General features: G+C 40.1%; 1 protein-coding gene across 3 annotated transcripts in view; it reads left to right on the plus strand.

Moving 5' to 3' along the window:
• hmcn2 (hemicentin 2) overlaps positions 1-15,935 on the plus strand; it is a 71,000-nt gene that overhangs the window by 39,223 nt on the left and 15,842 nt on the right. For all 3 annotated transcript variants that reach the window (XM_056772977.1, XM_056772979.1, XM_056772978.1), the window contains 31 exons: positions 2,467-2,664; positions 2,809-2,939; positions 3,368-3,515; positions 3,874-4,000; positions 4,159-4,316; positions 4,427-4,705; positions 5,046-5,188; positions 5,280-5,430; positions 5,512-5,745; positions 5,886-5,999; positions 6,123-6,310; positions 6,627-6,723; positions 7,053-7,214; positions 7,319-7,432; positions 7,515-7,711; positions 7,850-7,931; positions 8,013-8,144; positions 8,226-8,369; positions 8,878-9,037; positions 9,558-9,682; positions 9,764-9,947; positions 10,026-10,123; positions 10,798-11,076; positions 11,368-11,561; positions 12,483-12,564; positions 13,097-13,233; positions 13,303-13,444; positions 14,234-14,378; positions 14,494-14,621; positions 15,357-15,513; positions 15,674-15,795. In XM_056772977.1, the coding sequence (XP_056628955.1) occupies positions 2,467-2,664; positions 2,809-2,939; positions 3,368-3,515; positions 3,874-4,000; positions 4,159-4,316; positions 4,427-4,705; positions 5,046-5,188; positions 5,280-5,430; positions 5,512-5,745; positions 5,886-5,999; positions 6,123-6,310; positions 6,627-6,723; positions 7,053-7,214; positions 7,319-7,432; positions 7,515-7,711; positions 7,850-7,931; positions 8,013-8,144; positions 8,226-8,369; positions 8,878-9,037; positions 9,558-9,682; positions 9,764-9,947; positions 10,026-10,123; positions 10,798-11,076; positions 11,368-11,561; positions 12,483-12,564; positions 13,097-13,233; positions 13,303-13,444; positions 14,234-14,378; positions 14,494-14,621; positions 15,357-15,513; positions 15,674-15,795 (4,752 nt within the window). The remainder of the gene's footprint in view (positions 1-2,466; positions 2,665-2,808; positions 2,940-3,367; positions 3,516-3,873; positions 4,001-4,158; positions 4,317-4,426; positions 4,706-5,045; positions 5,189-5,279; positions 5,431-5,511; positions 5,746-5,885; positions 6,000-6,122; positions 6,311-6,626; positions 6,724-7,052; positions 7,215-7,318; positions 7,433-7,514; positions 7,712-7,849; positions 7,932-8,012; positions 8,145-8,225; positions 8,370-8,877; positions 9,038-9,557; positions 9,683-9,763; positions 9,948-10,025; positions 10,124-10,797; positions 11,077-11,367; positions 11,562-12,482; positions 12,565-13,096; positions 13,234-13,302; positions 13,445-14,233; positions 14,379-14,493; positions 14,622-15,356; positions 15,514-15,673; positions 15,796-15,935) is intronic.

Genomic DNA, 15,935 nt, shown 5'->3' on the forward strand with positions numbered 1-15,935 from the left:
TGGTCTCTTCATTATAGGACCCTTGATGGCAATGACCTTGCTTGCTAAAACAAGCATAAAGGGTTACTGTGGGTTTTGACTCCTGACACTAAATGTTAATCTTCTGTACCATTTGTGCTACGAAAACTGCACTATGTTCACTTACCAAATAGTGTAAACACTATAGTCCAGTGGAACTGTTAAACCAGCATGTAGTCCAACATCTAATCCACAGGTTTAGCCAATGATGCGGCTTTGGGGGGCGGGGTTACCTTCCCGTTCCTTATTGGCCATACAATGGAAGATGGGGCTACACAAAATGGAAGGTGGTAGACACTGGTTTGATAATCCTGGTAATAGCTCTTCCCTGACGAAACACATGTCTGAGACTATACTGGAAAATTAATGTAATAAATTGAATAATATAGGACATTTCCATATATGACAATTTACAGCCATGGAAAAATTAAGAGACCATTTCAAAGACCAATTTCAGTTTTCTGAATTTTCTTCTAATAGTTAGCCTATGTGTTCAGGTAAAATGATTATTTTTATTTAAATTCTGTGAACAATTAACAATATTTCTACCAAATTTCAAATAAAAACATTGTTTCTATTTGCATTGATTCACAGAACATTAAAACAGGTCAAAGAACAAGAACAAGAACAAGAAACAGGTCAAAATAACAGAAAAGATGCTCTGTATTTTCAGACCCTCATAAATTCATATTCACTTTTATTCACACAACATTAATATCTGTCAGCTATTTAGGAAGTACAAAGTTACGTTTTCATGAGATAACCTTGATTACTATCACGGTTTCCATGTGTCTTGTAATGCCGTCAGCTTTTCACATTGCTGTTGGATGACTTTATGTCACTCCTGAGGTTTGATTTTGTTGAAATTTAACAGAATCTGGACTGGAATGACCACAATACATCTAGAAATGAAAATGTGGAATGGTCTCTTCATTTTTCCTCATTACACATAAAGCAGCAATTCCTTATGTATTATTCAGTACATTGTATAATTGTAATATGTTGAAAATGTATTATTCTATATATTTTCAAATATACATTAAATGATTTAATATATTGAGACTTAATGAAAATATATTTCTTAGCTTAAGGGTTAGTGGGATAAATTATAGACTGTAAACTTACTTTAAACATAGCTACTGCACCTCCTATACCAATAATTCTACATCCTTGCGAAAAAGCAATAAAAAGAAAACGTGCAGTGTTTTGGAGGCTCCAAGCCAGTCTTTCACAATCCATTATATTAACACTGGCTTACATCTAAAGACACTACCGCACCCACAGAAATCAGAATGCTTATAAACATTGAATTCCCTTGCTCACACAAAACAGTTTTAGACCACGCATCATTTGAAGTATTGTGAGTGGGATTTCTAAAAAATAAACTGCTCCTAATGTAATCCTGTAATGTCAACATTGCCAGCTGTGCACATCATTCTTTAAGTCACGAAAAAAATAAATCCAAACATAATGACTATAAACATCTGCTCTGGAAGTTCTTTCCTCTGCACTTCTGATTGTCTTATGATTCCAAAATTAAAGGGAACGCTCTTTTATGTGCTTTTTCCAAATCTACTTGGCTTCCTTTCCTTCTTGGAGCACAAGAAGAGACTTCACGCAGGATGAAAGATTCTGTAACTTGGAGCGTTGTTTCGTCCACAGTGCTCTTGGTGAAACAAAGGCAAATAAACTCTTACTTAAATGGCTATTGGAGGCTGTTTAAGAGATGATTGTTTAACAAGTACGAGGTTGCCCTCTGCCCCGTCCCCTCCCTGAGTAGATTGTTGCTTAGAGCTTGCTTTTTCAAAGCTTAGATGAATTATTGCGGATTTCGTTTACATTCCATTTAAGTACTGAAGTCACAGTTCACCCAAAAATGAAAATTCTGTCAACATTTACTCTCCCTCATGTCATTTCAAACCTGTGTGACTTTCTTTCTTCTGGAGAACACAAATGAAGATATTTGGAAGCATGTTCATAACTGAACAGCGCCGACACCCATTTACTTTTATTGTATGGACACAATACCAATGCAAGTCAATGGGTGCCAGTTAACAACATTCTTCAAAATATCTTCTTTTGTGTTATGCGGAAGAAAGAAAGTCATTCAATTTTGAAATTCTCGACACTTGATTTTGTCTCTGTGCTATAAATCCAGAGCTCATAGTTCTTACGCCTGATCACTTCTTCTCTGATATACATGATGTACTGTCTCTGGCAGTATGACTTGCGTGTAACCTTGACGTCCCGTTTCACAGGACGCTAGCCTGTCTGCTTCTAAATAGTCAAATTTGCTGGCATCCTCTTTGTCTCTGCTCTTTGTTTTGCTGTCAGATGGATGGATTTCTGTTCTGCAGCTTAAGCTCCGGGGAGCCAACGTACACTAGTAACTGTGGTGCTGTCTGATCAATGTCTCTCTTTCTTTTGCCGGTTTCATCTCTTGGCAAGGTTCTCCTTCTCCTTGGGTGCGATGGTTCAAAAACGGTCTGGAGATCCATATGGAGCGTTCAGAGCACGGTGTGTCCGCAGCCGCGGATGGATCGCTGGTGATTGGGTCAGCTTCGGCCAGTCACAGCGGAGACTTTAAGTGCGTGGCCACGAATGAAGCTGGCACTGTGGAAAGGAAGACCAGGTTAAAGGTCAATGGTGAGACTCTTGCATCATTGGAAAGTAGCTATCGTAATAGATTTGGATCAAATGTACAGATTGCGTATTAATATGCATGTTGCCCTGCAAATGTAGGAAAGTAATGAATTATGCTGAAGGATTTCTGTGTCTTCCCAAATGTAGTTCCACCAGAAATCCAAGATGATGGACAGCCTGTGAACATGACGGTCACATTGAAACAGCCACTCACACTGGGATGTGATGCTTTTGGCATCCCAACCCCAACCATTATGTGGACAAAGGACAATAGACCAGTATGTTGCTTCTTGTTTATCTTTGTTTTGTACAATTAAACTAAAAGAAAAATGAACAGATGGATAAATCAGTAAAAATAAGAAATATACACAATAACCTATAGCCAAAGTCAGTATATAATAAGGTTTGCAATAATTAAATAACTCTTTCCACAAACAGACATTTTTATATTAATAAATGTTTGTATTTTAAATAAATAATTTATTTATTTATATTTTTATGAGTGTATGAGTGTCTATAATAAAATAATTTATTCTAAAGGTATTAAATCAGACACTTGTAAAATGTATCTTTTATAATTAGGTTCCTTTACTTTATTTAAAGACGTCTCTATGGCACTGGTACCACAGTGCCACCTAGTGGTCCCAGAATGTTTTACAAGAGTTTTCCACTGCCATTAAATAGATGACCTTCTCTCTTTTTTCAGGTACTGGAGACTCCAGGGGTGTATCTGCAGAATGGAAATAGGCTTTTAAAGATTTATCGTGTTCAGAATGATCACGCTGGCCGCTTTTCCTGTACTGTCCAGAACTCCGCCGGGGAGGCCAGGAGGGAGTACACTATTGAAGTACAAGGTGAAATACAGGCAGACAAGCATTTTTCATTTAAGTAACCTTCAGGAAGTGGTACACGCAATGAAGTCTAATGAATAATAGGACTCAGCTTGTGGCATTTGGTCCAAATACCTATAGTTTGTTTTCTACTTTATTATAAGCTATGTTTTATGAGGTGTTAGAATGATTAAGAACTTTTGAACATTTGGAAGAAATTAAGTAATTGTGTCTGGTAGCTTTTATAATTTATAATTGTATGTGACTGTGTTTTATAGTTACGCAGTTGCATACTTACTGCCATGTCCAAAAATATTTATTGTTAATGCAAATGTTTATGTTTCAGTTTTGATATAAATGTGTTGTTTGTGTGTCTATTTAGCCCCACCAGTGATCTCGGGCTCGTCTGGAGTGCAAGAACTGACCGTCATGGCAGGACAGCAAGTGGACATGCAGTGCAAAGTTAGCGGTCGTCCTGTGCCTAAAGTTGAATGGACTCAAGATGGAGAGTGAGTAGACTTGGGATGTGTAGAAATACTGTGAAATTCTAATGTTAATGGAGGAAGCATTTCGTTTGATTTTTGTCAGATGTCCACAAATATAACGGTGATGTTTGAGGTCATCGTGATTATTGTAAAATTTAAATTCAGCCCCTCCTCTTCCTTAGAGTTGTGTCACGTAACGGAGACCCTCATGTGGAATTTCTGGAAAAGGGACAGGTGCTGAGAGTGAAGTCCGTCATGCCGAAAGATCGCGGCTTGTATAATTGTGTGGCCAGTAACAACGCTGGCACTCAGACTCGCCAGTTCAGGCTGAACGTACAAGGTACACAATTCTCAAAACGTTCACGTTTTCATGAATATTACAGTTATAAATTTGGCAGACACTTTTATCTCCTACAAGTTAAGCTACATGAATGCTATTTGACTTCACAGCTGCCCCCAGCATCCGTGACTCAAGTGAGAATTCAGAGGTTGCTGTAGTTCTGGGCTTCCCGGCTGTTCTTCACTGTGAAGTGGAAGGCATCCCAGTTCCCACTATTACCTGGCTCAAGGACAACCAGCCTATCGTGTCAAGTTCCCAGCTCACATACACACACGGTGGAAAGGCTTTGCATGTGGCTGCGGCCCGTGGTGGTGACGCTGGCGCCTACACCTGCCGAGCAAACAATCCGGCTGGAACGGCGTATAGGCACCACACCCTTAGAATTCTGGGTAAGTGAAATATTTACAAATTCTGTGTTCATGTCCCTCAAAATGTCATGCGACTCATTTTGAGAAATGTTTGTGATCTATACAATGGAATTCAATGGGGCCAGTGTTGTTTGTTTTTTTGTGTTGTTTTCTGTTCATTTGTGGGTAACGTAATTGATAATAACTTAATTTGTTGATGTGCTAACTATTTTGAAAAACATTTTAATAAGAATTTTAACTTTAAATCTCACTGGCCTTAAAGAAAATGTAAGCAACAGGTGCCCTTATTTAAATACATAAATTATTACTTTAATATTTTTTAATTTTGTTTTTTAAACTACACTGTATGCTATTGTCTCAGTTCCTCCACAGATCGAGGGTGATTCAACAACTCTCAATTTCGGTAGAAAACATGAAAAAGTGAAAATTAATGGAACCTTGACCCTGTCATGCCTCGCCAAGGGATTTCCAGAACCTGCCACACAGTGGTTTAAAGATGGACAGGTTTGCATATTCGTATAAACAATTATTCAAGAATACAAATATATAAAATACGAGTTAAGAAACATAAAAAATACACTCATATGTTTCACAGTTGTTAAATGAGAACACACACACCGGCCTAAGAGTGGATAGGCACATGCTCCACATCGAGAATGCCATGCTGTCCCATGAAGGCCAGTACACATGTGTGGTTACCAACACTGCTGGAGAGGACAATAGAGACTTCCATCTCATTATTCAGGGTCAGCAATACACCCAAACACACACACTCATGCTTATAAATATTAATGCTCATGCTTCTCTCTCAACTCTGTCTACCTCAGTTCCTCCCATCTTTCACCGTGTGGTAAATAGTGCTGCTGGGTTTACATTGGGCGAGAGGGAGGGCGATGAAGAGGACCCTGATGGCAATGAAGGAATGATTGAAAAAACGGAGGTGGTACTGGGACACTCCGTCAGTCTGTCCTGCGAGAGCAATGCCATTCCACCACCTAGACTCAGCTGGTATAGACAAGGCAGACAACTCACAAGTTCAGATGGAGTCGTGTTGTTACCTGGTGAGTGGACGGAAAGCTTTCTGTCTGTTTAGTGCACTCAGAGTCAGTAGTGTGGAATGAGGGATGTGGAGTAGAATAGAATACAAACTTTTACAAAAAGAACACAAAAGAATACAAATAAAAACTTTGCTGTTTTCAAGGAGGTCAAGTCCTGCAAATCCCACGTGTCCAGCTTGAGGATGCTGGGCGATACACATGCCAGGCTGTGAATGAAGCTGGAGAGGACCAAATGCATTACGATCTGGATGTGCTGGGTAAGAAAGTGAAAGTAACAATTAGGGAGATCTCAAAGTTCATTCCAACAAATAGCCATCAATTTGTCAGATTTATTAACAAGGATACTGTATGAAAATGACTTACTTGTGCATTTTATTCAGTTCCCCCTGTAATTGATGGCCAGGCTGATGAGATTATGCAGGACGTGGGTGCTGTGGTCAATTCCACTGTATCACTGCGCTGTGATGTAACAGGAAACCCCACTCCATCTGTTTCCTGGCTTAAAGATGGCCTGCCACTTTACAGCAGCCCTGATCATCAGATTCTAGAGGATGGGAAACTACTGAAGGTGATGGTCATGACTTGCTGTCCTTAATCCCGGCAACAATTAAATGTTTACCTTATTAAGCATTCACTCTTTTATTTGAATTCTATTGATAAATTCGCAACTATTCAAGCATTGTGCTGGCAACGACACAGTCATGGGTTTAATTTCTAAGGGAATTGACTTTAAATTCACTATAAGCCACTTTGGATAAAAGTGTCTGGCAAACATAAATGGATCTTATATTATTCATCCAAAGTTGATATATCAGAGATGCATTTATTTCGCCTCTGAGGGCTAAGTCTCTTAGCTCATATGAGTCACCTGTCATTCTCTGTAGATCCTGAATGTGCAGGTGTCTGACACGGCCAGTTATCAGTGTTTAGCTGAAAATAAAGCCGGAACTGTCGAGAGACTCTACAGCCTGTCTGTTCAAGGTAGGATCACAAAAAGAATGTTTTCATAACGTTAAAGGTCCAGTGTCCAATTTGCAACGAACGCTCACTCCACCCCCAATCCCCTTCATTTTGAAGCACTACCGTGGCTGAACAAGAATTAAGAAGTCGTCACGTTTTTGCTTCTTTGCCGAAGGAGATAACACATTTACGAAGCTCGCTCTGTAATGCAGTTTGTCCGTTTATGTAACGTGACCATATGAGCCATTTTGCACTGGACCTTTAACAAGGTCTCTTAACATGGCTATCTCAATACATCATTTAAAGTACAATGATGTATCTAATAAATGTTCTTTTTATGTCACTTTTAGTTCCACCAAGGATAGTAGGCATCCAAGAGGAGGATTTAAGCGTGGTGGAGGGTCACATGATCTCTCTGCTCTGTGAGGTCCAGGCATATCCACCTGCTGACATCATATGGACCAAAGATGGCCAATTGCTGGAGTTTACCAGCGGCATGCACATACTTCCAGGTGACCTGCTGTTATATATATAACTCACATTTGTTAAATGATGCTTTGTGAAACCTGTATGTGTAATATGTGTGGTTTTAAATGTGACATCATTCTGTCCAAAGGTGGTCGGATGCTGCAGCTGCACAGCGCTGGACAGCAGGACGCGGGCCAGTATGTCTGCACAGCCACAAACTCAGCCGGACAAGACCAGAAAAGCATTGTGCTTACCGTCTATGGTCAGTGTAGTTTAAATTTTAAACGTTTTCTTTAAAACATTTTTTAACTTTTTTCAGTTAACATTTTGATCTTTATTTCTAGATCTGCCTACACTTGTACCACTTCTAGACAAAGAGTCAGAGGTCATGACACCTCTGGTAGGGTCCTCATTGGTTCTGCGCTGTGAGGCCCATGGCATCCCTGAACCGGAGGTCACATGGTATCGTAATGGGCTACAGCTGGCTGCTGGGAATGGTTTAAGGATAGAGCGCCAGCAACTGGAAATAGTCGGGGTCCAGGTGAGCAAGAATGCACTTTCAATCTCGGTGGTCCACTTCAGCAAATGTGGTCCTAACTATTTTATGCTAGTCTTTTTATAGTCATTACATTGTTTACACCTTTGTGTACATTGGAAAAAAATTTGACTTCTTCTTTAGGTGGTTGATGGAGGGGTGTATACCTGTAAGGTGTCCAATATTGCTGGCCAAGTAGATCGCACATTTAGAGTTACAGTGCATGGTGAGTTGTTTTATATTTCCATAAACACAGTATACACCATTTTGCATTTACCGATATTAATTCTTTATGTTACTTTTTTAGTCCCTCTCGTAATGGAGGGCCCACTACACGAGACCATCACACAGAACCTGGGCTCTCACATCACCCTCATCTGTGAGGTCTCTGGTTTACCTGTACCCAGCATCTCCTGGCTTAAAGATGGCTCTCCTGTTGGTCAGTAAAATACCACACATTTATCTATAACATGTTGTAAAATCCTGTTAATAGAAATGAATGTCTTTTTTTTGCGAGTAGAAAGCAGTTTGCAGTGGAACTGGTCAATGAGAGGAAACAGGCTTGAATTAGGCCCTCTGCAGCTGTCTCACGCGGGGACTTACACTTGCATAGCCAAAAACAGTGATGGGCAGACACAGAAAGACTATTTACTTACTGTACAAGGTAAACCTGCCTTACAGTGACAGTTCACTCAAAAATAAAATTATGTCATCATTGATTCATCCACGAGTTGTTCCAAAATCTGCATAAACTTCATTGTTCTGATGAACACAGAGAAAGATATTGCTTGTAACCAAACAGTTCTTGGACACCATTGACAACCATGAAAGGACAACCTTTTATTTCTTTGTTCTGTTGAACACAAAAGAAGATATTTTGAAGAATGTTGGAAACCAAACAGTTCTGGGGCACTTTTCACAACCATTGTTATTTTTCCCTAATATGGTAGTCAATGGTGGCCAAGAACTGTTTGGTTACAAGCATTCGTCCTAATATCTTTCTCTGTGTTTATAGGGACAAAGAAATGTATACAGATTTGGAACAACTCGAGTATGAGTAAATGATGACAGAATGTGTATTTTTGAGTGAACTTTTCCTTTAAATACTCATCACAAATCTATGCAAATCTGTGTGTGTGGCTTGTGAACTAAATTTATTTGTCCACCACCAGCATCTCCCACTATTATAGATTCTGGCCACCCATCAAAGTTTAGCGCACCTGTGGGGGAGGAGCTAATTCTTGAATGTCAGGTGATGGGTACGCCCACTCCTAAAATAAGCTGGTTGAGGAATGGAATAACCCTGGAGAAAGGCAACACGGAGCATATAGAGTAAGATATTAAACAAATAAAAATAAAAATTTTATTTCAAATAAAATGGCGATTGTCTTAATATTTTTAATTTTTCTACTTAACTCAACTTAACTTAACTCAACTCAACTCAACTTTATTTATATAGCGCTTTTTAAAATTTTTATTGTTACAAAGCAGCTGTACATGAGACATATTGACTATAAGCAAGACAATTAAAGTTATACCTGTAAAAACAAGAAAAAGGTGAAAACACAGAAGACAGACATACCCACATACAAACACTCCAAACACACAATATGCACATGTACTACACACATAGACATAGACACACACATGGACACGCAGACACACGCACGCACACACACAGACAAGCACGCACACACACAGACGCGCACAGTGAAAGCAAACATTTAAGATTAAGGACTAACAGACTATAAATTCCTATACACAATAAGTAAACTTTAATTCTAAATTACTTTAAACTTTAACTTAACAATTCAACTTTCATAAATTGTTGCTATATGTTGATCTGTTACAGTATCTCACCAGATGGCAGCACTCTAACACTTTTAAATATAAAGCCAGATGACTCAGGAACATACACGTGCCTGGCTGTCAGCTCAGCTGGACAAGATAGCAAGATCTATAACTTAATCGTATCAGGTAAGATAAACTTTGTGTATTTGTATCATAAACAATACAAATCTGTAAATCTATTTTAATCCTTTTTTCTTATTATTTCAGTTCCTCCCTCTATAATCGGAGAGACTAGCGTCCCCCGTCAGGTTCACACCACTCAACACAGTGTGGTCACACTGGAGTGTAAAGCCACTGGAAACCCCCAACCTCAAATAAGCTGGATGAGGGACGGTCACCCTTTACTGCTGTCGCCTCGCATCCGCCTCCTTTCTGCAGATTCTGTTCTCAGGTCAGTTGCACACAAGTATGTTGTATTTTCTGACCATACTTTAGATCCATGAAATATTGTATCCCTGTGTTGGTACAGGATTTCACCGGTGCAGCTGTCTGATTCAGGCACCTATACCTGTGTGGCGCGTAGCCATGCTGGACTGGCTGAGCTCAACTTTGACCTCCAAGTGCAAGGTAAAGCTGAAGCATCAGATTTGAGCTATTCATTTACTTACGGAAGAATTTGCAGTACAGATGTTAGCAAATACTAAATCCAACCCCCTTTATTCAAAGGGATAGTTCACCCGAAAATGAAAATTCTTTCATCTTTTATTCACCCTCAGATTGTTCCAAATCTACAGTAAATTTCTTTGTTCAGCTAAACACAAAGGAAGACAATTGAATGAATGTCGGTGTAACAAGGTTCTATAGTTGGGAAGGAAGGAGGCGGGAACCTCACGGTCGCCTGCTGGCCACAAGAACATAAATATAAACTTAACACATGTCCGGGCCCGGTCCTCTCACGTCAGGAGTCCCGTCGCTCATCCTCTTATGCTCCCTATTTCCTCTGTGAGATATGCGGGACCGGTGTGCGCACTGCTGATTCCAACTATCACTCATCGCCTTACTGCTTCTCAACGGCGTGACGCCTTCCTCACCACAGTCCACAACCAAACAGATCTCATCCCCTGTTGACTCCCATAATATTTATTTTCCTTACTATGGCAGATCTGTTTGGTTACTGGCATTCTTCCAAATATCCTCCTTTGTGTTCCTTTGAGTTTGTTTGTTGTTACTAGCTTTAGAAAAAAAACACTTCAGCTTTGACGTAATATTGAGCTCCTGACTTTCGATTGTTGTTTTTGAAGCTCCTCCCGCTGTGGAGCGCACCGAACCCACAGAACAAGTTGCTGTGGTCCAGGGCTCCTCAGTAACACTGACGTGTGAAGCTCGTGGTGTACCCCCTCCCACCCTCTCGTGGCTAAAAGATGGTCTACCACTGTCACTGCACCGAAACCTCCTCCTTGATGGACAGGAAACTCGCTTTCAACTCTCTGATGTGGGTCCCAGTGAAGGAGGCCTCTACAGCTGTGTTGCAAGCAACCAAGCAGGAAGCAGCACCAAGACCTTCAACCTGACCGTGCTGGGTAATTCCTTTCACCATGGGTTTTGTTTTGCATAATACGCCATGAGCTAGCAAGTTACAAAATAAAAGATCTATGTTGTATCCGCTCATTGTTGCAGCCAGGGAAAACTACATGAACGTGTTTATAGTAGAGTAATTCAAGCTCAGAGGAAAATTGTAATTTCCAATATCACTGAATGATCACAACGTTAGTGATCAATTTATGCTGGTCTTTTTAGTAGGGAGGTGTTTTTATTCCAATAATAAGATTTATATGTTTACGTTTTTGCCTAATCTATTTTATACACGCTAGAGCCCCCAAAGATCTCTGGCTCTTCATCCCCCAATGAACTACTGGTTGCTGTAGGCAGTTTGCTGGAGCTGGAGTGCATCGCTACCGGTCAGCCCCCTCCAACCCTCAGCTGGCTAAAAGATGGACGCCCCCTAGAGAATAACATGGAAATAATACAGAGAGATGGCCAGCTTCTCAGGATCAACAAAGTTCAGGTGCTTAGAATAAGCTAATAGGTAGCTCCTCTTCTGTCGGTCTTTCGACGTTGTATCGAACCGACAGATGGGGTTTGACTTGAGAACCTATCATCTTCTGAATGACTTTAAAAGGCCAACGAAATGGGTAAATTAAACTTGCATGCCGGACTCCGCCTCGGATATCTGGGTATAGAAGGGAGACGGCGTGCTGAATTTTTATCCTTTTGATATCGGAGCATTCCCATCTCATGCTGACGACTCCTATCTCATCTATTGTTGGATTCTTACGACGTGGTGCAGCAGATTGTCCCTTCTTGTCGTCGACTTCCCCAGGGCGACTCGGCTGTAACCAGGAGTGTCTTAAAGAGCTAAATTTCTCCAGCACGGCAACGCAATCATAGAGGAGGGGGACAAACAGGATGTTTGCACAGCACCATGGGGTTTTCCATAGGAACCCCATCTGTCGGTTTGACACAACGTCAAGAGACTGACAGAAAGGGAACGTCTCGGTTACGTATGTAACCTCTGTTCCCTGATGTAGGGAATGAGATGTGGTGTCCTTCATGCCACAACACTTGGCGCCCGCTGCATTAGTCGAGAGATGCTCTCAGGCTCCTTAGCTCAAAAGGTAAATGAATGCAGAACACAGTCTCTCTTCTATACCCGGATATCCGGGGCGGAGTCCGGCATGTGAATATCATTCGCCAATTTCATTGCCCTTTTAAAGTCAGTCAGAAGATGATAGGTTCTCAAATCAAACCCCATCTGTCTGTTCAACAAAATGTCTCGTTCCCTCCATCAGGTAACAAAGGGTACTTACTCAACCAAGACGATTTTGAGCTTGTTTTCTATACATATATATATACATATATATATATATATATGTATATATATATATGTGTATTGCAATGTATATTGTCATTATATGAAACACTGTAGGTGGAGGACGCAGGGTTGTATACCTGCCTTGCCACTAGCCCAGCAGGAGAAGACAGCAGAAACCACTGGGTGCGCATTCAACGTGAGTAAACCTAGACTTGATCATGGCTATTTGTATTAGGAACTGTAACTAGTCAACCGTATACTAGTGAAGACTGGTCTTTTAAAGGTCCAGTGTACAATTTTTTGGAGGATCTATTGACATAAATGCAATATAATATACATAACTATGTCTTTAGAGGTGTATTGAGACCTTACATATTGAAGCGCCATTTTTTATTACCTTGGAATAAGCTGTTTCTATCTACATACACCGCGGGTCCCCTTACATGGAATTCACCATGTTGTTTCTACAGTAGCCCTAAACGGACAAACTGCTCTACAGAGTGCGTTACATAAATACGTTATCTTCTTCGGCAAAGAAGTGAAAACACGACGACTTCTTAGTTCTGTGTCCTTCACCATAGTGCTTCAAAATGGAGGGGTTGAGTGAGCCGTTGGATGCAATTCATAACCTGACCACTAGTATCTGCTAAATTTAATGCACTGGCTCTTTATCGAATTATTAGCAGTATTTCACAGTTGCATCATTTTTGTTGTCTATTCACTTTCAGTTCCTCCCACTCTGCTTGCCTCAAATGACATAAGAACTGTGTCTGTACCGGCCAAAGGTCACTTAACACTTCAATGTCAAACTGATGGTGACCCTCCTCCAGAGATTGAATGGTACAAGGATGATGTCAAACTACAGGTGAGGGTGGATTTATATAGGACACATTTTTTTATTGCATGATAAAAACCTCATGCCTGTCTCTTTTAGTTGGGAGGTCGAATTCAGACTATTGCCGGCGGACAGTATCTGGAAATTGAAGATGTCAGGACCCACGACGGTGGACAGTACAGCTGTGTGGTTACAAACATGGCTGGTAGCACCAGCCTGTTCTTCACTGTAGAGATTATCTGTAAGTATCCCATCTTAAAGGGATAGTTCACCCAGAAATAACAATTCCGTCTCATTCTGTTAGCCCGTGTTAAGCCTTGTGGTCTTTTTCAACACAATCTCAGAGCTAAAATGTAACTATTTTACAAGGTGGCTAATTTTGGCTAATTCGTATGAATTTGTACAATCTTGCTTTTGCACCAGTGATGTTGGGTTTAGGGGCGGGGTTAGGGGTGGGCCTTCTGGATTGTTTTTTCTTGTAATCGTACGTTTTTGTAAGATTCAAAACACACACATTTATATGAGTAAGCCACCAAGTAAAATAGTTACAACTGTTCAGGGAATGTATTAAGGTCCAAATTAGGGCTGTCACAAAAAGTATTCAGGAAAATTATATTATTGTGATATCTATTGAAATAAAGAATAAACAATGCTACTTAATTTTTTATTTAGATTATTTTGCGTTTTCTCTATTTTGGCCAATGAATCTCACTCAAAGTATGAATGTAGGAAGTAAGAGAGCGAGCTTGTGAGACATTTTGGCTCTTATGTCTAAAATGCAAAGATGTCTAAGATGCAAACCATATTCTGCTGTACTATGTCTACCAGATACTTCCACTTATTTTATTTATGACATTATCATACGTGGAGTATTAACAGACATTAATTATGATTATTAATATCTGTCTATTCAGACAGTCACAGTCCAAATATTTACTTTTGGGGGAACCATTCCATTAATACCAGCTGTTCCTATGGGTTTTTATTGGCACTTTACAAGCAAAACAACTGCTTACTTATGTTTATCTAGTGCCTCCAGTCATCAGACCGGACAGCTCACTGATCATAGCACATGTTAATCAGGATGCTGTGATGCCCTGTGAGGTGGAGGAAGGCCTTTCTTCCTCTGTTTTATGGAGGAAGGATGGAGGTCCAGTTCAACTTCATAATGGCAGGTAAGTTTGCACCTGATACACTGATAAATATACGACAGCATTTAGGAAATATTATGAATTATTCCAGTTTATTGTGTGTTTTCACTTACATAGTTCAGTCTCTGTTGGCCCACAGATTAACATTGCTGTCAGAAGGCTCTTTGCGCATCGAGTCAGTGCAGCTGTCTGATGCAGGTCGGTACTACTGCAGTGTGTCGAACCAGGCGGGATCAGATCATCGTGGCATGGACCTGAGAGTTTACGGTATTGCAAAACGATGGTTCATTCTTCATTGCACTAAAGAGTCATCTTGTGATTTTGAGATCTTAACATCAGAAAACGCTTATTTATATTATTAATTTATCACGTGTGGAAGATATGTCAAAGTACTGTTACCAAAAAAGAAACGCAATAGTGCACCCAAAAATGAAAACTCAATTACTCACCCTATTGTCATTTCAAACCCATGTGACTTGCTTTCACAGAACACAAAACTAGATACTTTGAAGACTGCTGTTATCCGGCACCCATTCAACTGCATTGGTTACAATGGACGTGAATGGGTGCTGTCATTTACCAAATTTCTTCAAACTATCTTGGTTATGGCTAGAAGGCATTCAGCTACCTCCACTGGACATGCGCACTTCAATACCGCATATGTTAATTACACAATTTTTCTTATTGTAAGGTCAGGTTTAAGGTTGGGGTAGGTGTAGGCGTTAACTAATGACAGCTATTGTAATTTTATGGCAAGATTTTGCATCACTTCCGGCAATGACTGTATCCCTTCTAGCCACAAAAATATCTCCGTTTGAGTTCTGCAGAAGAACGACAGTCATTAGTGTCACTGACACAAAGTTGAGTAAACAATGACAGAATTTTTTATTTTTGGTTGAATTATCCCTTTTTACAATTTTACAATGAGTGTTAATTGGTAAATGTATGACATGAGCAATAATATTTTACATTATTTCATCATGTCTTCATTTGTTATTCCAGTTGGACCCTCGATCAGCCCGGGCCCCTATAATGTAACAGTGGTCATGAGTCAGAGAGCAGTTTTGAGTTGTGAGAGCACAGGTATACCTACTCCTAAGGTGAGCTGGAAGCGGAACGGTACGCCCCTCAATGTGGATCTTCAGTCTGGAGCCTACAGGTTTGGAGTACTACAACACTAAATATTCATTTTAACCTATTGATGCTCATTGTTTATTCAAAATATAGAAATATTAGAGTTCATGTGATTTCAATGCAGATCAAATTTGCAGATAGAGTAGGCAGTTGTGTAGTAGTAAATGATATGGTATGTTTTGAAGGTTAATGTCATCTGGCTCTCTGATCATTACCTCCCCTATTGATGAGGATGAGGGCTACTTTGAGTGTACGGTGACCAATGAAGTTGGGCAAGAGCGAAGGGTCATAGAGGTCATTCTGCAAGGTCTGAAAACCAAAAATAAAAAACGTTTATTGACCCTTGTGTCGTTCAAGACCTGTATATGACTCTTTGTTTTGTGGAACACAAAAGAAGATCTTTTGAGAAATGTCTCAGTGGTTTTGTGTCATACAATGTAAGTCAAT

Source organism: Triplophysa dalaica, chromosome 18 (genome assembly GCF_015846415.1).
Source record: "Triplophysa dalaica isolate WHDGS20190420 chromosome 18, ASM1584641v1, whole genome shotgun sequence".
Taxonomy (NCBI): Eukaryota; Metazoa; Chordata; class Actinopteri; order Cypriniformes; family Nemacheilidae; genus Triplophysa; species Triplophysa dalaica.